Raw genomic sequence first — 22,398 nt, forward strand, 5'->3', positions numbered from 1 at the left:
GAGAAGGAAGCGGACAAGCTACCCCCCCACAGACCCTATGACTGCAAGATTGATCTCCTGCCGGGGGCGACGCTGCCAACAGGGAAACTGTATTCCATGTCTGAGGATGAACTGCAGGAACTTAGGGAGTTCATAGACCACAATTTGAAGCGCGGGTTCATCCGGGAGTCGAAAGCTGTAGGGGGCAGTCCAGTATTCTTTGTGAAGAAGCGAGACACGCCCCAGAAGAGGCTTGTAGTGGACTTTCGAATTTTGAACTCGAAAACCAAGCCCTCGTCCTTCCCCATGCCCAAAATAGACGACCTGCTCGCGACGGTAAGGAAAGGACGCGTTTTCACCAAGTTGGATCTGCGAGGCGCGTACAACCTGATTCGTGTGCGGGAGGGCGACGAGTGGAAGACGGCCATGTTCACACCACTGGGCACCTACGAATACAGAGTTATGCCCTTCGGATTACAAAATGGCTCTCACTGTTTTCAAGCCTTTATGCATCACGTGTTGGCGGGACTCCTTTACAAGAAGTGCGTCTGCTTCCTGGACGACATCCTGATATTTTCTGAGTCGCGAGAGGCGCACGAGAGGGATGTCAGGGAAGTTCTGCAGAGACTAAAGGAGCACAGGCTGTACGCCAAGCTGGAGAAGTGCCAGTTCGACGTGACGGAGGTGGATTTCCTGGGCTATAAACTGTCGGACAAGGGGCTCGCCATGGACAGCGCCAAGGTTCGCTCAGTATTGGACTGGAAAAGCCCGCGCAATCGGAAGGAAGTCCAGCGGTTTGTCGGCTTTGCCAACTTTTATCGCAAGTTCATCAAGGGGTTCGCTATGCAAACGGCGGCCATCACCGACACGCTCAGCTCCAAGAAGAAGAAGTTTCTCTGGACGGAGGAAGCGGAGCAGTCCTTTCAGAAACTCAAGCGTCTCTTCGCGTCCGAGGAGCAGCTGCTGCATGTGAATCCCAGCAGACCAATGAGGGTGGAGACAGACGCCTCAGACAGAGCCGTGGGAGCTGTACTGTTGCAACAAGACCAGCAGGGGGACTGGAGGCCGTGCGCCTTCTACTCAAGGAAGCTCAGCAAGTCGGAGCAGAATTACACCATCTGGGACAGGGAGTTGCTAGCCATCCATGCAGCGTTCAAGGCGTGGCGGCACTTCCTTATCGGAGCCAGACACACAGTGCAGGTCCGCACGGACCACAAGAATCTAGAGTACTGGCGCACGGCGAGGTTCCTGAATCAGAGGCACATTAGATGGGCAGAGTTCTTCGCGGACTTCGACTTCAAGATAGAGTACATCCCGGGTGACAACAACATCATGGCGGATGCCTTGTCCAGAAAGCCGCAATACCTCGAGGAGGAGGCACCGTCGGCAGCCAAGCACATTTTCGCACCGGAAGCGTGGGCTTGCGCTTCGGCGACCGTGGATCTGGACGCCGTACGTCGAGCGTTGCAGGAGGACCCCTTCGCGCAAGCCAAGATGGAGGAGGTGCACAAGGGCACGGTGAAGGACGACGAGTTCCAGATCAGAGACGGGTTGCTCATCCGCAAGGGAGCACTCTACGTGCCGGGGAATGACCTCCGCGCGAGGGTGCTGCAGCAGCTACACGACGCCCCCACTGCCGGGCACTTTGGCAGAGAAAAGACTGTAGAACTAGTGACCAGAGACTTTTGGTGGCCCAAGATGCGGGGGGAAGTAGCGGATTACGTCTCGAGATGCGACACCTGCCAAAGAGCCAAGTCAGTGCACAAACCGCCGGCGGGATTGCTGGAACCGTTGCAGACGCCGTCTGAGCCGTGGGAACGGGTGGCCCTGGACTTTGTCACGGATCTGCCCAGTTCGAGGGGAAAGACGGCAGTGCTTGTGGTGGTGGACATGTTTACCAAGATGGCACACTTCATCCCGTGTGCGAAGGTGGCCACGGCAGAACAGACCGCCAGGCTGTTCATAGACCACGTGTTTAAGGTCCACGGTCTGCCACGATCTATTCTATCCGACCGGGGACGGCAGTTCATCTCGAACTTCTGGCAAAAGTTGATGGGCATCCTGAACGTCAAGATCAATCTAGCGTCGGCGAGACACCCGCAGACCAACGGACAAGCGGAGAGGGTCAACGCCATCATGCAGCAGTACCTGAGATGCTACGCCAATCAGCAGCCTAACACGTGGGTGGACTACCTGCCCCTCGCAGAGTTCGCTTACAACAATACGAAGCACGTGTCGACGGGGGTGACGCCGTTCTTCGCCAACAACGGGAGGCATCCCAGAACCTTCCCAGGTTTAGAGAGAGTGGGGGAGGGGGAGCCGCAGGCAGCGGAAGACTTAGCGTCAGAGTTGCAGGAAGTCCACGAACAGCTTAGGAGGCAGTTGGAACTGGCCAAGCACGCATACAAACTGCAGGCTGACAGACACAGGAGAGTAGGGGAAGACATACAGGTGGGAGACTGGGTCTGGTTAGCAGCGCAAGCAGTGCCGACCAAATCGTTGGCCAAGAAGAAGCTAGGGCATAAGCAGATAGGGCCTTACCAAGTCCAGGCACAGGTCAATCCAGTGGCCTTCCGGTTAGCGCTTCCGGAGGGTTCCAGAATGCATCCGGTGTTCCATAGATCGGTGCTCACGCCCTACAAAGCACCGCATAGATTTCAGGAGCCAGGCACAGCACCAGATCCGCCCAGAGAAGGACCCAGGGAAGGGGGGTCGCCAAGAGGGGAGCGCATCAACGAAGCCACAGAGATTTTAGACTCGAGATGGGGGGAAGAGGGAGTAGAATACCTTCTTGCCAGAGAGGATACCCCGGCCAGCGCCAACAGTTGGGTGCCGGGCTATGCCTTGGACGAGCCTCTTCTCAAGGAAGAGTTCCATGCCATTTTCCCACACAGGCCCATGCCAGCCGAGTATTTCGACGACTGGCTCTTCACACCCACACTTTCAGGCAGCACGTTCCAGGGGTTCGACTCGGACGAGGAGACGGCACCACACATACGCTCTCCGGAGGGTTCAACCTCGGGTTCTGCCTCAGACCGCTCCTATTGGTGGGATACTCAACCAGAGGAGCAGTGGCGCAGGAAGTGGCTGGGGGGTCCCTGGCAGGCATCACCCTCAGAGGGGAACGGGGGAGAGATGGACATGGACGTGTTGGGGGAGGACGTGGGATTTGAACACGAAGGCAGGGAGATGGAAGCAGAGGAGATCGACGTCGACGAGCGCACGGAGGACGAGCCAGACCTGCCCGATGTGATGTACGACACGGGGGAAGAACTGTATCCGGCACTCACCCCCGCCACGACGGAGCACCCAGAACCCACACCGGAAGGAGGGGAGGGGGGAAGGGGGGGCTTCGAGGGGGGGATGGATGTCAGGGGTTCAGGAGCAGAAGGGACGGATGGAGAGGAATCGGAGGGAGAAGTTAGCGACGATAGCCGACCAAGGTCCCTAAGTCTCTCCAGCGAATCGGAGGATTCACAGAAAGGGGCTCCCGTGGGCAGAGCTGGGGGGTTGCCAAGAGGGGCACCTCAGGAAGGAGGGACCAGAGGGGATTCAGAGAGCAGCAGCTGGAGATCCGGACCAGCTACCCCACCGGAGAGCAGCAGCTGGAAATCCGGACCAGCTACGCCACCAGAGAGCAGCAGGGGGGAGGAGTTCCAGGCACCAGCGACAGGCAGCTCTCCGGCAGCAGCCACGCCTGCGTCGGAGAGCGAGGAAACGGTAGAGAGGAGGGTCGGAGACAGCGCGCGCGCGCCAAGTTCAAATGTAACAGAGGGAGGCGCAATGAGCAGCCCGGAAAGGGAGCCAGGTCCTAAAGCCCGCCGAAGGGAGGGGGAGGAATCCGAAGGGTCCGCATCCGAGGCATCCAGGAAGGAAGGAACCCCGGGGGGTGGTAGGACCCAGAGGCGAAAGGAGAGACGCAAAAGGTGGAGCAAGGCTAGGGTCTTGAACTGGTGTACAGGAGGCGGAGATTCAGATGGGACTTCGCCGATCTAGGGAATAGACGTAGAGACGCACGCTAGGATTTGGAAATGGAAACTACACTTCAATAAAGACTTTATACCGTTCTACCGGCTAGCGTTGGTCCTTTGTGAGCCGGGACCTAGAGGCAGTCTCTGACAGTTGTGTTTTTCTTTCTGTATTTTTTTCTTGTGTGTGTTTCTTTTTTCTGTAATTTATGGTTTTTTATTCTGTGAATCTCTACTTTTCTTTTTTGTAAAACTTTAATAAAAATCTTATAAAAAAAAAAAAGGAGAAGCACACATCCTTCAACTCTATTTCTTTTTGCAGCCCATAGCCAGAATGAGAAAAGAGGGAAAGAGCCACGGGGGGGGGGCTGTTGTGGCAAGACTTTATTTCTATACCACCTGTCCATTGCTCAGGTGAGGGAACACATTTTAAATGGCATGCAGAATCAAGAGAATCACAGCAAGTTTCAGCAGACCCATCTAGGGACCCAGTATATTAGGGCTATTGCAATAGGGCAGCCTTGCCCAACAGCTGCTCAGCAAATTCGTAACAAAGCTTATGCAGGGGTTCAAACACAGCGCACAAAGAGTCATAAACATCAAACATTTCTTGATGTATGTAAGGTATGTAAGGTTACAGGTCATGGGATATAAAGATACAGGACTCCACACTGGGCTCAACTTCCTTGGGGTGTTCCAAACCATTTGGCCCTATCGTACTTTAACCTCCATTGCCCTAGCAATCAAATCTTCAGTGGGGGCTGTTGTTGTTGTTGTTTATTGAGAAGGCCTTGTGGCAGCTGCCTCACTGCAAGAAGTGAGGTTACAGGGAAGCAGGCAGAGGGCTTCTCGGTGGTGGGGCCCACCCCGTGGAACACCCTCCTATCAGCCGTCAGAGAGATACATAATTATAATTCCGTCTGAAGACATCTGAAGGCAGCCCTGCATAGTTTTAAATATTTGATGTCTTGCTGTGTTTTAATTTTTTGGAAGCCGCCCAGAGTGGCTAGAGTAAGCCAGTCAGATGGGCAGCATATAAACAAACAAGCAAACAAATAAAATTAAATGCAGTGTAGGAGGGAGGCATGAGAGTCACAACATGAAGGCATGCAGGAATCATTTGTGGATGCATTCTAGCCAAAGGTGAAATGCAATAAATATGGAAACATGATTAAAATCAAAAATATACACCCAAAGTGTCTGGCTGTTACATCATTGTGACGGGTCAAGTGTCTCTGGCAGCATTATTTGTAGCTTACATGGCTCAGACTCTTTGCCCTCAAATCCTTTAACCCGGCAACCCCATTTTCCTCCATTCAGATCCCTAGAAGCAGAAGGTCCAGTCACCTGGCTCTGTATTGCTGGCACGGGGCTCCCGGCTTTGACCTTTGTAAACTGTAATGAGGGTAACTGAAAGACCTTCTTGATGCTTTTCTGTATCAGCTGAGACCAAAGCAGGGTACCCGTCCATGCATGGTCTCAAGGCACTGAAGAGGAAAGAGAAAGAAGGGGAGAGGAAATGATCAGCACCCAGCAGTCCATAAACCTGGGGAGGAAATATGTACTGTGTCTGGCCAAGGGGTACAATTTCAGGGTATGGCAAGAGAGGTGCCAGGAATAGGTGGGGCAGTGACAAGCTGTAGGGAGAATAGAAGTACCTTCCCGTACTTACGTCATGTGGATTATGGTTTCCATCGCTTGGTGTAAGACTGAGAGCGATGCCAGCGGCTCCTCTTTGATAACCTCCTGTTGTGGGGAATCACACAGCATGTCAGGGACCTGGAGACGCTATCCCTGCCACCACCACACCAAGCCCTGGATTGTGCTCTCTATCCAGCCCAGCCCACTTGACAACTTCTTTGCAATTGGCAGGTGGGTCCTTCTAGGGGAGAAGAGTGGGCTTCCTGGATCTGGGAATAAGATCCCTTTTTCTCCTGGGCAGAGCTCTACCACATAAGAACATAAGATCAGCCTTCTGGACCAGGCCAAGGACCCATCTAGTCCAGCATCCTCACAGCATTCTCACAGTGGCCAACCAGACGTCTGTGAGAAACCAGGGAGCAGACCATGAGCCCAAGAGCCCTCTCCCCACCTGTGGCTTCCAGCAACTATATTCAGAAACATTGCTTCCTTCCTCTGTGGAGGTAGAACATAGCAATCATGGCTGGGAGCCATCGACAACCCTCTCCTCCTGGGAGAACCTAGCCTCTTTTACTTAGGCGCTGGTGACATCCTGCTGAGGTTGCCACAATGTAGGGCTGCCTTTCAAGAGGGTTTGGAAACTTGAGTTGGAGCAGAACGTGACCACCCATAAATGGTTTGGGGCCAGATGGTCAGAACATGCAACCCAGAGCTAGACCTACACAGCTATTAAAAAAAAAACAAAAAACAACGCTCTGAAAATAAACCCCAGGAGATTCCCCCTCTTTTTTTCTTTTTCTTTTTACTCACTATGATGCAGAAGGTGAGCTCGTCTTTGTGGGGGAAGGTGACATATCCCACATTCGATTGCACAAGCGCCTTGGTTGTTAGAGTTGCTGCCTTCATAAAGCTCTTCTTCAAAGCCTGGTTCTGAAAGGAGAAGGGATTTTATAAAATTGAGTTTGAATCAAAATCACAAGGAAACATAAAGCCACACTGACCCCTAATTCTAATCCTTACCCTAACACTAACCCAATCCGAAAATTAACCCTAACCCAGAAATGGTCTTGTTAGATAGTTAAATTCATGTTAAATTGCTGTTTTAGGGTTTCTTTTTAAAAAGTCTGGAACGGATTAATCCATTTTCTATGGGAAAGCGTGACTTGGTTTGGGACGGATTAAGTTCCAGGGTACCACTGTAATGCCCCATTTGGTCCTAAGTGTGGAGCCAGTATACACCCCAGTCTACAACCGTTCGGTGGATGAAGCCAAAGACCCTGCCCTAGAGCACAGTCTGAAGGCATGTGGTGCAAAGACCTTGACGGAGCTTGAGAGGTCTGCTCAGTGCCTGGATGGTGACCACAGGGGAAATGGTTGCACACCTCCTGGAGTCGTATGACAGGAGAAAGGAAGGTTATACTGTATTTTTTCGTGTATAAGACACCCCCTATTTTGGGGGACTCTAAATTAAGAAAATGGGGGAAGGATTGCCCAGAGTTGCTGAGCTTTTGGGGGGGGAGGATTACCCACAGTTGTTTAGCTATTTGGGGGAGGGGGTTCCAAAAATTGCTCGCCTGCTGGACCTATGCTGCCACTCATACACGTCGCAAAACCCACCTTTTGTCTGTCCCTCGCCGGCAGAAACCGCCAATCGCCTTCCCAATTTCCACAGTAACAGCCTATCAACACCACCCCTTGTCACAGCCACCAATAACACACACAATAGCCGCTGACTATCTCCGCCTTGCAGCGGCAATCAATCCCACGTCCCCCCTATGCACTATCCGCGTATAAAATGACCCTAATTTTTAAACATCATTTTTTAATAATAATAAAAAAAACACCTCATCTTATACATGGAAAAGTATGGTATAGCTGAGAGAACAAACAACAGGAGTCCATGGGATAATCAGAGCCATACCTTCCTGGTGTTCTGGATTTGGAAAAGATGATGAGATCAACAAAGAAATGCAGGTCATCTGGCCGTGCCCCAAATGCCATTTGCCCACAGCAAAGGATGACGGTGATACTGGCATTCGTCTCGCTAGTATTCTGGAGGAAAATGATGGGGAAAGTGAGTTTGGGAATCTTAAGTGCAATTGGAGGCAAATCACCATTTAGTTGGGACCTTTTAGCAGCTGGGAAAATATTAGTAGTAAGTAAGTTGTTGTGCAAAAGATTGAGGGCATAAGGAGAAGGGGGCGACAGGACGAGATGGTGGGACAGTGTTCTCGAAGCTACCAACATGAGTTTGACCAAGCTGCGGGAGGCAGTGGAAGACAGGAGTGCCTGGCGTGCTCTGGTCCATGGAGTCACAAAGAGTCAGACACGACTAAACGACTAAGCAACAACAACAAGTTGTTGTGCAGACTTACAAATTTTGTATTTTTTTCCCCTCCAGGAAACTCAAACTGCTGGCAAGCCAGGGCTCCCCCATCCTATATTTGTGCATCGGGTTCTTCCTGCCTAAATGTAGAACCTGACATTTGACCCTATTGAATTTTGTTTTGTTAGTTTGGGCCCAGTTCTCCAATCTATTAAGGTTATCTTGAATCCTGATTCTGTCTTCTGCGGCATTGGCTACCCCTCCCAGTTTGGTGTCATCTGCAAATTTGATGAGCATCCCCTCAATTCCTTCATCCAAGTCATTTATTTTTTTAAAAGTTGAACAACAGCAGACCCAGGACAGAACCCTGTGACACCCCACTGGTCACTTTTCCCCCAGGATGATGAGGAACCATGAAGGTGTTCTCTTTGGGTTCGGTCAGTCAACCAATGAGAAGGTACAGGACAGTGTAGGGTAGACTGACCACTGGTGCTCTTTTCCATGGGAGCTGCTTTTTTGAAATTAAAATGAACCAGGTGGATCTGCTCATCTTGTCCATAGTGAGGGTTGGAAAATTTCCTTTGTCATTTTCCAATGCACAGCAAAAATCCAGGGGTACCACACTCCTGGGTTTCATTTCTCTTGGATGGCAGAGCACAAGAGAGTTCAGGGCTGCGTTCAGATGTAACAATAAACCAGAGGGCATCAACGTATGTTTTGGACTCTAGCTCCCATCAGCCTCAGCCAGCATGGCCAGTGGTCAGGAGGGATGGGAGTTGCAGTCTGTAGCATCTGAAGGGCACCATTTTGGTTACCTCTGTGATAAACTATGGTTTATTATTGTGTGAATGAGCCTTGGACTCATCAGCTCCTGCTCCCTTCTTCTCTAGCACAGTTGCGAAAAGGAGACCGGAAGCTTTTTCTTCCATGTTTAACTAACCACAGTTTAGTGATGCCCATATCAGGACACAATGCAGTTAATCATAACAAAGGCTAACTGAAACAAGCCAACTTCGAACCATGGATTAGTAAACTGGCTCCTTTGAACAAATTATAGTGAATAATAGCCATAGTTTGGGGCGTTTGAAGTAACACTTGATGGAAGTTAACTGAAAGTGGAAGGAAAAGGTTCTGATCTTCCAGCTGGGTTGGAGAATTGGAGAGTCAGGGGCACATGACCCCAAGGCCCCCTCAGGTTTTGGAACTGTTAGATCCGCACGCAGTTACTATGCCTTTGTAATAAATCGCTTAATTGACAAATATATGGAGGTGAGCACAGAGAGTGACACTCAACTATGCTTTGATTCAAGTAGACCTGTCAAAATGAATGGACCTAACTTAGTCATGTTCATTAGGGGGCCACCAGGTGGCGCATTGGAAGATGGCCGACAATAACATGTCTCCGACCCACACGAGGTAATTAAGAGGCTGCTATGGGAAGTATGCAGCCTTCCCAGCCCCCCCAAGGAGATGGGGGGGACTGCCTTGCCAGCGGTGTCCATAATTCACCCCCGGATTCAAAAGAAGGGGTTGCGGACACTTGGCACCAGCCCTCGGGTGAAGTCGGCTCTTCCTGACGCTGTCTCCAATCAGCACACTAGTTCGCTTTAGCTCGAAATATATAATTGGAAATATATAATTGGAAAGAAGCTAAAGCACATACATCAAGCGAAGATCGGGAGTTAAGACTGCTGATTAATGGATCTCTGTGAGCGGAGCGACGGGCAGGACAAATAAATCAAGTGATGAATCACCATTAAGAGACTGGTATGTTTGGAGTGAAACGGAAAGGGGGTGGAGGAAAAAACTTTTCTTTTTTTTTGCCTTATGTGAGTATTAATAACCCTCCACCCCAGAGAGAAGAATCGTTGCATTTTATTAATCACAAGCAGGAATTCAAGAACTGTGTGGAGTGAATTATTGATCAAAGAGAGGATTGGTAAACATCAGAGAACGGAGGAAAGTTTTATGATGCAGTTTTAAATGGCGTCTCGCCAAGACAGGCTTGCCTAAGAAGGACGGGGGGAGGAGGACCAGGGTCATCGGAATGTGAATGATGATTGGAATGTGATCTAGACCTGGCAGAGCCCTCTGAGATATGCTTGGCAAGCCTGGGAAAATGAACGGACAGACTGAGGGAAAGCTCTTTACGGAGGTGTGGAAATGGCGTCTGTCCTTATGTGACATGATTTTTGGAGAGTGTAAAACCCACACAGCGGATGTTTGTTTTCAATCCGCTTGTGAAGATTATCAGAGATCGCAAAGAAAGGAATATATGATAACAACAAGAAGATGAAGAAAGTAACAAAGAGACTATCTGGATAGAACTGGATAGAACTGTCTAATTAAAGCAGCAATATAAGTGATGCTTGGACCCCTGTTTGGAGCTTGAAGTATGGGTACCCCCAACAAAAATTTAAAAATCTGGCTGTATAATTTGGAACTAATGTGATTTGGAAATAATGTGATTTGATTGGCCTGTTAATAAAAATTATATATATTTTTAAAAAAACTTAGTCATGTTCATTAAATTCAATGGGTCTACTCTAAAACATAGTTGAATGGGGCCAGCAGGCACTCCCGTAAGGCAGAAGAACCCTTGCACGAGAGCAACTCTGGCAGCTGAAACCTCTCTCCTCTTTCTCTCTGCCTCTCCCAGCCTGCCAATTGCCTTCTCTCTTGGATTCTGCTCCCTCCCCTCAGTTGGAGAGGTGTCCCCTCTTCCAAACTCTAATAGGTCTTTCATTCAAAGCTTTCTGACAGCAGAACACTTTCCCTTGGGAGGTTGTGGACTCTCCGTTGGAGGTTGGATGGCCATCTCTCAGGGATGCTTGAGTTGAGATTCCTGTATTAAAGGGGGTTGGACTAGATGACCCTTGGGGGTCCCCCATTAGCTTCCACTATTGAAGAAATGCCAACCAACCATCTGACAACCAACCTAAAAACATGGGTCAGTGTACTTTGGGGGATGACCAATGGTTTCTAACGAATCCGTTTGACTGACTGACTGAGCCAAGGGATCAGATCAGATCTAGGATCTGGAGCCACAGAGACAGGACTGCTGGAGGCCACTTCAGAAGGATGACTGACACATACCCACAGAGGAAGTTGTCTGGCTTCCATACTGAGAGGATGAGCAGATCTAATTGCCTTTTTGGAATGGTAAGGATCCCATTCCTTGAAAAAGAGCATATTTGGAAATGGGGCAGGATTCGTTCTTTTCCAACACAACTCTGTTTTCCTAGGTCAGAGGAACCCAGAGGCTGCTTCACATGCTTTGGTGTGGATGTAAATAGCCACTAAGGATCCAATTTGCCAGGACCTTTGTCTAACCATTGGCCATGCTGTCAGGGGCTGATGGGAGTTCCAATTCAAAACACACGGATGGGGAAGGGGCACCAGGCTGGGGATGGCTGACCTACACTCTTGCTATGCTCCTTCCTCACTTCACACCCTTACCTCAGATATCTCAGTCTTCCTTGCAATGGCTGCGTGGCTGAAATCCCGCACTGCCATCAATATTTGAGATAAGTGGCGATATGAAGCCACACCGATTGCCTCAGAAATCCCCTAGGGAGAATGAGGCATGTCAAACATGTCGTTTTCTTGATTGCAATTAGTGATCATGAGGGATGGAGGATAAATGTGATTCTGTAAGCAGATTGCTGCAAAATGTGGGGAACCAAATTTAAGAGTGGAGAAATGAGACACTTAGAGAACCAATTTGAACAGATCCTTCCATCCTGGATAATAATATGGGTGGTTTAAAAAACGATATTTCTGTGGATTCTGATGTGAACTGACCAGACCACACCTCCCAGACTCATGTGCAGCTTGCAACACAAGGATGCCTTGCATTCTGACATTTTCGAATCTTGTGATACAGTTCTTGGCTTCATTAAACACCCAACCACATTAAAATGCATCATTTATTCACTGGAAGTATTTGTAATCCACCCCTCACCCAAAGGTGCCAGAGCAGAAATATGCACCATCTAAACCAGGATGCTCCAATTTCTCATACCAAGTGGGCCACAAGAGTAGTTCAGCACAGAACCTGTGGGCCACACACTGACTTGTCATGTGGGAGAGGGGAGCAAGGCCAAAATTTGACACACACCCCCGGCCCGCATGCTGCCTTCTCAAAGGTAGGCAGGTGAGGCACTGGGTTTTGGGAAGGAGGCACGAGGCTCTGGTGGGACCTAGAGCCTTCCCACCTTCTTCCCAAAGCTGGGAAAGAGCTAACTAGGCTTTGGGAAGGAAGCTGGAGGACTCTAGGACCCTGACAGATCTCACATGCCTCCTTCCCAAAGCCCAGCACCTCCTTACCCAGCTTTGGGAAGGCGGTGCAAGGCCTACAGGTGTGTAGGGGTGCCTCCAAGGTTGCTGAGGGCTGCCAAGAAAGGCATTGAGGGCCACTTGTTGGCTGCTCTGATCTAACCCAAAACTAAACTAATCTGCCCCAGATATATTGAATGCTGAAAAGCGGTTCCTACTATAAGGGGCTTTGAGGGGGTGACTGGGTGGGCACGAAATCCTTGGAGGGTGGTGTAGTTGGAGGAACGAAGGTCACGAGCAGAGAGTCTCAGTGTGAGCGCAGTCCCAGTCCCGCTGGCTCTCCTCCCCCCTGACATCCCACACATTCACTCACCTTTCTGTCTGTTTCCTCTTTGAGAGGCAACGTCAGGAGTAAGTGCAAGTACTGGTAGACTGTCTCTATGCTCCTGGAATCCTGTAGCTTGAGTCCATAGTATCTATAGAGGGCATTCTAAGAGTTGGGGAAGGTTTTGGTGAGTCACAGTGAGGAGACCCCACTAGCTACATAAACTGCTTTTGGAAAACCAAAGAATTTCAGTTTTACCTTCTGAAAATGTTGGGTAATACTAAATAATAATAATAGATTGCAAGTACTAGACAATTGTTTTAATGATTTGTATGCAATTTTACACATAGTTTACTTATCACACAAAACTAAATTATATTAATTTAACCACATCTTCTGAATTCCCAAGTCATGTTACAACTCTTTAAAGATAAAGGGACCCCTGACAATTAAGTCCAGTCGCAAACAACTCTGGGCTTAAAGCTCATCTCGCTTTAAGGCCGAGGGAGCCGGCATTTATCCGCTTGCGCAGACAGTTTTTCCAGGTCATGTGGCCAGCATGACTAAGCCAGAAAAACCAGAGCAGCACACGGAAACGCTGTTTACTTTCCAGCCGGAGCGGTACTGGCTTCAGCTGGGGAGGGCGGGATATAAATATATTATTATTATTATTATTATTATTATTATTATTATTATTATTTACTTGTTCTTTTATAACTTTTTATTGCGTATTAACAAAACAATCTTATAAACAGTTCTTAACTATTATTCCTCAGAGTCACTTATTTCAGATACCTTCTGAGCTCTGCTTCTCCGTGACCAGCCACCCTCAAAATGGCGAAGGCGCCCTTCCCTTCGCTTTCCCGCTCTTTTTTCTAACCTCCTCACTAGAGCTGGCTTATATCTTCCCTCCTCCGAATCTGAGATAGGACTTAATCCTTTCCTTTCCTGGGAACATCCTGTCCCTCCCTGTTGTTCCTGTTACTCTCTTCTATTAGATTCACTGCTCTCCTCCCCTCCTTGGGGAATGCTTTCTCCCTCTGAGAAACTGGAAACTTCTAACTCTTCCCTGACAGGCAAGCCCAAGCGGCACAGTGGTTTAACCCACAACGCCACCCACGTCCCTATTACAACTCTTTAGTACTCCTCATTTGGGGAATTTGAAAGTTGAAAAGTTCAGCATGTCCTAATTGCTCTGCCTAATTGCTCTGTTGGAGGCAGGAATGCTTCTGAATACCAGTTGCTGGAAACCACAGGAAGGGGAGAGGGCTTCTGTGTTCCAATTCTGCTTTCCAGTTTCCCATGGGCATCTGGTTGGCCACTGTGAGATAAGGATGCTGGACTGTGCAGGCTGCTGGTCTAACCTAGCAGCCTCGTCTTTCATTCTTATGACACACTTTTGTCCTAGATACGCTGACCCTAGGCTCTTCCCGCTTTTTAAGAGAACTAATACCTGTACCCGCAGCCTCTTATGGGTTTCCCCACCCTCCCTCCATGACTGAAATTGGGAGAGGGCGTTCTCTTTTGTGGCACCCCATCTGCGACACGGTTGTTGGTTGCCAAGAGAGAGAGAAAACCTGAGCAGCAGGTTGCATTCAGACGACCTCCTGGTATTCCCTGCGAGGACAGCCAGAAGACGCAGAGTTGGTAAACCTGCCAAACTCTCTGCCCCCTCTCTTTTCCCAAAGGGGAAAAGGGGGAGCCAATTGCTGTGGACCCTCAAGCTCAGAAGAAACCGGAGTTCCGTCTGCACCAGACATTAGAAGCATCCTCATGCCCCATGAATGGTCTTACTTCCCCCACAGAACCCCAGGAACCGTTGTTTAAAGCTTCTTACAATACAGTGTTAGATCAGGGTTTCCCAAACTTGGGTCTCCAGCTGTTTTTGGACTACAACTCCCATCACCCCTAGCTAGCAGGACAATGTCAGGGACAATGGGAATTGTAGTTCAAAAACAGCTTGAGACCAGATTTTTACGGCCCCCTCTAGATTGTCCCTCAGGGCCTGAGTGTGCTAAGCAGGAGTGGGGGGATGACCTCCCGCGCTCCTTCAAGAAAAGGTCTTGTTGGAAGTTCACCCTTCCAACAGGAGGTCGTTCCAGGTTAATTGTGTTCACGTTCAAGTCAAATAACCAAAAGAGGGAAAGGTGGAGCTTTTGTTTCCTGACGCTTACTCAGGAAGCCTGCACTCTGGTTGACTTGGTAGTTCTGAGGGAGCTTTGCCTCTGAATGTTTCGTTCAGTGTCTCCCTGCTATGTACAAGGCCTGTGCTAAGAAAGAAAGTCAAACTTCTCTCTTCCTCTTTTCTCAGATTGTATGCCGCCCCCTCCCCCCCTGTGTCATCTACGATACTCAGGACTTAACTTGTTGTGTCCAGGCTTGGATGTCTTCTGCTGGGAATAAAATGAAGAAAAGTGTCATGTTTCTTGTCTAGAGAACAGTTGCCATCTATCTGCCATTTGTCTTCTCTAAAAAACCCCACATGCCTAGAAATAGACTTCTTGCAAAAATCATTTGGAGTAAAAATCTATTGCAATCAATTCTTCTTTTTTAAAGTAACACTCCAAAGAAGATTAAATAAATCCTCTGGACTGGGAGACACACCATTCATTTAAAGCACTTTGTTTCCTGCCATGAACAAACAGAATCTAGGCATTCTGGCTATTACTATTATTTATTAAATATCTGTACTGCCCATCATTCAAAGATCACAGGGCGGTTTACAATATAAAAACACAAAAATACATACCATAATAACAAATAGACAATACCACTCCCAGTATTATTATTTATTAAATTTTCTGTTGCATAAAGTATTTGCTTGCCTGCTCTGCCAAATGCACAGGCCTGGCGAATTAACTGCTCTTGAGAGCGAAGAGGAAATATTGACCATATTTGGCACAGTACAGTGACAAAAACTTTTACTGAACAATATGCGGTTCTGAAACGTTCCCAGATATCGGGAACGATCAGTTGCAAAAGTTAAAGAAAAAAACATGCAACATTTCCTGGGGTCCAAATCACCCCACCAAATATATTTCATGGATTGGTTCTTCTTCCGGTCCACAGATCCTGCACTGATCACCTTCTCTGCTTCCCCAAGTTTGCCTGGTCCTCTTTTCAAGCCCTCCAGGCTGGCGGTCACCACTCCTTCTCACCAGGGGAAAGTCGTCTCTTGCATCTGCAAATAGGACCTTCCTCCAAGCTGGGCTCCCAATAGTTCAGGCATAGGCAAACTCGGCCCTCCAGTTGTTTGGGGACTCCAATGCCCATCACCCCTGACCCGCTGGTCCTGTTAGCTAGGGATGATGGGAGTTGTAGTCCCAAAACAGCTGGAGTGCCTGTGATAGTTCATGGCAGTTCCCCTCAACTTGAACCCTTCTACATGCTCCCACCAGCCCCAGGCAGCAGATGGTCCAGAACATTTAGAGGTCACCAGATTGGAGAATCCTGGTTCACGCTGCGCGACATCAGACCAGGATGGATAAAAATCAGTGATCCAATTTTTTAATTAAAAAAAAATGGATTTCTTTGATTTAAATCACATTAAAAAAAAATTAAATTGGATTTCTAAAATAAAATGCTTTTGGAGGAAAAATCTTTCGAAAGATATTTTTCTATTTAAGTTGCATTATAGTCCAAAGGCGATTCACTGGGAAGTAAGGATTTGTTTTAAGTTTTTCATATATGCTAAAATTCGGTCTAAGAATTTTTTTTTTAAAAAATGTTTAACCACATCAGTTAGCAAACATGATATGCTATAATGTTATTGTTTTAGCTAAATAAATTGTTTAAATTGTTATTAAGGAAATGATTATTTTTCTCCTTCCAATAAAGTACAGCAGAAAAGTTGTCCAAATATACAGTGGTACCTCAGGTTAAGAACTTAATTTGTTCTGGAGGTCCGTTCTTAATCTGAAACTGTTCTTAACCTGAAGCACCACTTTAGCTAATGGGGCCTCCTGCTGGTGCCGTTTCACCGCCCCACGATTTCTGTTCTCATCCTGAAGCAAAGTTCTTAACCTGAGGTACTATTTCTGGGTTAGCGGAGTCTGTAACCTGAAGCGTATGTAACCTGAAGTGTATGTAACCCGAAGCGTCTGTATACAGTTAACTTATTATACTTCACCATAATTTCATAATTATCTGTCTATGCATTCCTAACAGTATAACCAAATCAGTAGTAAAAACTACTCTGAAAAATTATTATTCCCAAAATGAAACCTTCATCTGGTTGTAAATATTAAGATTATACCAGCAAGAATGTAAAAATATGATTTAAATCAAGTTTTCCTGACTAGTGATTTGAATCGTGATTTAAATCGATTTGATTTCAATCAAATCCAGCCTGCATCACACACACCTGGCGAGGTGGCTGGAGGTGTTGGAGGATGGTGTCCAAAATTTCCCTCTTATTCATCATCTCCAAAGTTTCCCTGAGTGTTCTTCCTCCCAGCATCTTCTTACCCATGCACAAGTACCCGAAGTTTTCATCTGAGAGTTCTTGAGAAAGAAAGAGAGAGAGAGAAAGAGAGGTGAGTAAATGAGGCAGACGAGAGGCAAAGGTACCATATTTTTCCATGTATAACACACCCCCATGTATAAGATGCCCCCTATTTTTGGGTACTCAAAATTTAGAAAATGGGGGGAAGATTGCCAAGACTTGTTAAACTTTTTTGGGGAGGGGTTGCCCAGAGCTTTTTTGGGGGGGGAGCCATTAATCAAATTGCACGCATCAACCACCAAGTCACCTATCATCTGCCCGATTGCCACAGCAGCAGCCAATCGACAACAGCCCTTTCCACAGCAAAGAAATCATGGCTGTAAATCTCCTCCTAGTGGCTACAACCAAGCACCCGTGCCCCCTCAGCACTACCCATGTAGTAGAGGAGCCCCAATTTGACACATGATTTTTGGGGTAAAAAAACCTCGTCTTATACATGAGAAAAGATTGCAAGTTCTTTGTCAGGGGGCTTCTCAACTGTTGCAATGAGCGGGTGCATGCCATATCTGAACAGGGATAATAGAACTGTAGCGTCTAAAGGGACCTGTGGGGTCACCTAGTCCAACCCCCAGCAATGCAGAACAGGGGCAGAACAGGGAAGTCCCTGCTCCATGTTACATGCCTCTTAAAAAGGAGGGGTGAGGTGGGGGGGACTTGCACCCAGCCATCAAGGAAACCAAGAGAGACCCCGGCCTTGTATGATGCAGGCCTTGCCAAGGAAAACCCAAAAGGGATCTGGTTCTGCCTACTCACCTGGGAACGCTGGCCCACAGTCCTCGAGGCTCTTCTTTTTGAGCCAGGGACAAGGGCCGCTGCTGCCTTGGGTCTTGCCTGCTGCTGACCGGATGAAGAATGCTGGTCTGGGGCTGTACCAACCCTGGCAAGACTACTGGTGGGGCCTGAGTTTTCCTCCTGGCCTCTGCAGCTGATTGTGAAGGCTTCGCCAATGCCGGCAGCATACTGCCTGCAAGGGGCCTCTTCATCTGGGTAAATTTTCTTTTTTTCCTTTTTTGTTTAGAAAAAAAGCCATCCTGCAAGAAAGGATGAGAGCAAGAAAGGATCAGAAGAGCAACTCAGCAAAAAGAACTCACCAAATAAGCTACATTTTAATATGTTATGTCCCTAGTAGTTTCTAGTAAATGACTCTGCAATTGTTATTATACAGCCTATTACGTTTGCGTGTTGTTTCAATTGGCTCTAATGATCAGCCGTTACAGCAGTTTAAACACAAATCTTCCTTCGTTCCACCTAATTCCAACCCATCTATCACACTGTTCTACCAATTGGTGCTCCATGATCTAGACAAACTTGAAAAGAGCCCCCCCTTTGGTGGGGATCTCCATTAGAAGTAATTTCAATTAATATTTATAAAGATAATTATGAAAAAATCTGGAATGGAATAAAAAGGAATCTAGAAATATGGAGTAGGATAAATTTATCATTATTGGGAAGAATTGCGGCAATCAAGATGAACACATTGCCAAAAATGTTGTTTCTATTCCAGACAATTCCAGTTATAAGTAGCACAATATGCTTTCAAAAATGGCAAAAAGATGTTTCAAAATTCATCTGGAAAGGGAAGCAACCAAGTATAAAATATACAATACAGACATAAAGACAGAGCAGGATTCTCCCTTCCAGATTTTAAACTTTATTATGAAGCGGTTTGTGTTACTTGGCTCCGCGATTGGATTAAATTAGAAAATACAGATTTGTTAGATCTGGAAGGACATGATAACAGATTTGGATGGCATGCATATCTATGGTATAATAAAGGGAAGGTACATAAAGGGTTTCATAACCACACAATTAGGAAATCACTCTTAAAAGTATGGGGGAAATATCTATTAGAACAAAAGACTCAATGGTTGGTATCCCAATTAAAAAGATTAAATAGGGAAAGAGAATGGCCTACATATAGGGATCTACTAGAAGAGAGAGAAGGGAAATTAAAACTCAATGAGTTTAATGAAATAAAAGATTATGTTTATGATTGGCTGCAACATCATCAAATAAATGAGATTTTAAAAGAAGATAACAAGAAAAGGATTCAGTTGCACCATAGCTAGATTCCAAAGAGAAATTATAGATGAGAACACCAAACTCCTAAAGAAAATGTATAATTTATTATTAGAATAGAAAACTAAAGATGAAATGATTAAGTGGGGCACAAGATATAGGACACAACATACAAATGGAAGACTGGGAAAAGTTATGGAAAGTGAATTTAAAATTCACTATGTACTGCTAAAAGAGAATTATATGAAAATGATGTATAGATGGTATATTACACCTGTGAAGATGGCAAAAATGTTCAAAACAAGCTCCAATAAGTGTTGGAAATGTAAAGAAAAAGAGGGTACATTCTTTCATATGTGGTGGAATTGTAAATTAATTTAAAAGTATTGGGAAATAATTTCTAATGAATTGAACAAAATATTTAAGATAACCTTTGTGAAAAATCCAGATGCTTTTTTGCGAGGCATTTCAGGTCAAGATTTGCCAAAAGAAAAGAAAAAACTTTTCATGTATGCTACAACTGTGGCCAGGATATTGCTAGCACAAAAATTAAACCTGGGACGAGGAGGGACTTTGTCAAACTGTTACATCAGCAAGAAGCCAGGTTGATTTTCCTTTTTTAAATCCTTACACCCCAAAGGTTTAAACACTGAACTAGACCTAAATTGTTTTGTGTAATTCCAGGTTTGGGTTTGCAGTTGTAAGTGTTGCTGTTATCTGTATTGCTGGTGTTGTGTGTATTAGGTGCTGTACCTTGAAATCTAGATGTCATCTAATTCACCTGCTGGAGGTCTTTATCATGCAACTTTGTACTAACTAACAGTATCAGCTAATTACACTACTTAGTGAAAGCTGAACCATTTGTGGCCTAGGTACCCTCTCAGACCTCTTCTTTGGTGAAGTATTATTGTTTTGTTTTGGTATATCGTCTCATTGATTGTATCTGAATTTATTTTATTTGGCATCATTCTTATTAGCTGAGGAAGCGAATCCTGACTCAAGCGCGCACTCGGGGATTTCCGAAGAGAGTCATCCTTCCCTGTTCCTGGCGCCGGGAGGCCACACTTTAAAGGCAACGGGTTCCAGGAAAAAGACCATGACAGGAGTAAGGTCCAAAGGGCCCCTGCAGTAGCAGGAGAAAGGGAATTACATATAATGTGTGTGTATAATGTGTGTGTGTGTGTGTGTGTGTGTGTGTGTGTGTGAATTTAACAGTATGAGTCTGAGTGTTTTAAAAAATACCGGTATTAGTTATAGGCCTCTGGGCAACCCCAGAGAAGGGAAGCCTTGATCAAGCTTCCAAGGGCAACTCAGGATCACAGCAACAGGGCCCGTGAGAAGCGTATGCCCTTAGGTTACTGGTAAAGGTTGTACAGGTCAACAGGGACCTGCAAAGAGCATGCTCAAAAATTGTGTGAGGGTGAGTAAGAATATCTGAGAGGTGAAACATGCTTTATTAAGCAAAATGCAGAGTAAAGTGCCTGTGGTTGGTGGAGCAGAATTTGTCTTCTTCTTTTACCATCTTCCAATATCTGCTTCCGCATTGAAGTTTGCTGAAGAAGGAATTTCTGTTTTATTCCGCTACATGTTGAAAGATAATGTTATTCCATATTGTTCAAATAATTGTTGAATTTGATGTGGGTTTTTCATTTTAAAAGTCATGTTTTAAAATCATATTGATTTATTGCATGGAATTGCTCTTAAATTGGCTTGAAAGGCAGGATGCAAATTAATTTGGCTTGCAAATAATTGGTAATGCTAAATAAGCCCTCAAAGAGCTAAGGGGGGGGGGGAGTCAATCCTCTTTGGTACCGGAGGAGAGAATCCTTCCCCCTATGCTCAATTCGTGGCAATAAAAAAGGGATTGCCTCATTCAGAAAGTCCAAAATTGGTAGAAAAATTAATGCCACCATAAATTGCAAAATTTCAACAAAGGATAGATGCCATTTTCCCCTATAAGCCCCATTTTTCGAGTCTGTGTAGAGGATGTTGGTTCTTGTGGACAGGCAGTATTGGAGTTGCAAAAGGCAAGAAGGTGTTGAGGTAGGAGACTGAAGAGAAGGAAGCAGGAAAGGGGAGAGAATGTGTTTCAAGAAGGCAAAAGTAATAAGGGCTTGTTGAATTGAAGGTTGCTGAGATGAATAAGTCAGCTGGTATATGCATATACCCAGAAGGTATATGCAAGTTGAGAGAAGGATAGTGAGAGGAGGACAATGCTGACCTGGTTCACTACCGTAGACATCTGAAATGCTATTAAGCTTAAGGCCCAATTAAAAGTCTAAGCCCATACAATTCATGATTAGGATAAATAAGCCTGAAAACCTTCTGAATCTGTAAATAAGGGGGCAAAAATTTTGCTGAAGGTAAAGGGCAAGAATTATTGAAAAAAATGAAGATGAAATTTTACAGGCCTTGGCCGTTTCTTGTACATAAGAGGGACAGGGAGTTTAGTCTTCTCTTGGCCGAAATGAAATCTTATGGGACTTCCGGAGGCGGCGCCATCGGCAATGGCAGATTCCCTCTAGTTCTGAGGGAGTAGCTCCGCGGAAATCGGGTCTTGCCGCTACGGCGAAGCGGGGACCTCTTCGAAATCACAGGCAGGTGAAGCCTGTGACCGTGGGACTCGGCGGGCACCTTTAGCGCCCCCCCCAATCTGCGAGGGAACCCTGCGAGGGGCTCCGGAGAGAAACGGGGAGTCTGGCGCGGTGCTGAGAGTCAATTGCTTCTTCCGTGGAGTGAAGCCGCACAGCTGTTGCCGGAGAGCGCTGACCTTTTTCCTGTGACAATTCGGCTACTAAACAACTACCCGTGAGTAGGTCAAGTTTAAAGATTGGGGATTAAGAAAAAAAAAAGGATTAATTTGGTACTGAAGCGGGAAGGCGTAAACAGGAAGTCCGCCTTCCATTTTCTGTATACAGACCAAAGCAAAGACTGTCTAAGCTAAGACCTGGAGAGTTGCGTTAATAAGACTTAAATCCTAACGTCAAATCAAAAGAATTCCCTCCCTGAATTGCAGGAGAGGGGAGGGAAGAGGGGAAAGTATTTTTTGCCTGCAAAAAGAAAAAGAAAAGAAGGAGAGAAAAGAGAATAAAGACCACCACTTAATCCTTGGGAACGGATTGCCAGGATTATTAGAATTGCTGTATTGAGAGTCGCACTATTTATGGACAATGTAACTTTTTGACAGTTAACTCTGCAAGTGAGATACTTTTTGAAGGGCTTCTTTGGACTTGAAACTGTTGCTTATTTTGTTGAAGGGGGGACTTTGGAAAAGTTGGAAAAGATACTTTATTGCAATATCATTGACTGTTACTGTGTCCCCCTAGAGGAACACTGGAATTGCTACAACTAGTTGGGG

At 46.5% G+C, this 22,398-nt stretch overlaps 1 protein-coding gene across 3 annotated transcripts; it reads right to left on the reverse strand.

Annotated features, from left to right (window-relative positions):
• Positions 1-5,215: 5,215 nt before the first annotated feature.
• Positions 5,216-18,149, reverse strand: LOC310753994 (uncharacterized protein). Of its 3 annotated transcripts, none has more exons than XM_083595331.1 (6): positions 17,775-18,149; positions 16,881-17,020; positions 14,881-14,910; positions 12,566-12,682; positions 5,620-5,693; positions 5,216-5,434 (listed from the first exon to the last, which is right to left on the reverse strand). In XM_083595331.1, exons 2-6 carry the CDS (start codon positions 16,986-16,988, stop codon positions 5,272-5,274), a joined length of 492 nt encoding a protein of 163 aa, XP_083451457.1. In that variant the 5' UTR covers positions 16,989-17,020; positions 17,775-18,149; the 3' UTR covers positions 5,216-5,271. The 3 variants fall into 3 exon arrangements, with proteins under 3 accessions (XP_083451457.1, XP_083451458.1, XP_083451459.1); XM_083595332.1 differs by having other exon boundaries at positions 5,220-5,434; positions 14,881-14,907; positions 17,775-18,148; XM_083595333.1 differs by lacking the exon at positions 14,881-14,910 and having other exon boundaries at positions 5,227-5,434; positions 17,775-18,147.
• Positions 18,150-22,398: the final 4,249 nt, after the last annotated feature.

The sequence above is a fragment of the Podarcis filfolensis genome (genome assembly GCF_964270895.1).
Source record: "Podarcis filfolensis genome assembly, chromosome: Z".
NCBI lineage: Eukaryota > Metazoa > Chordata > Lepidosauria > Squamata > Lacertidae > Podarcis > Podarcis filfolensis.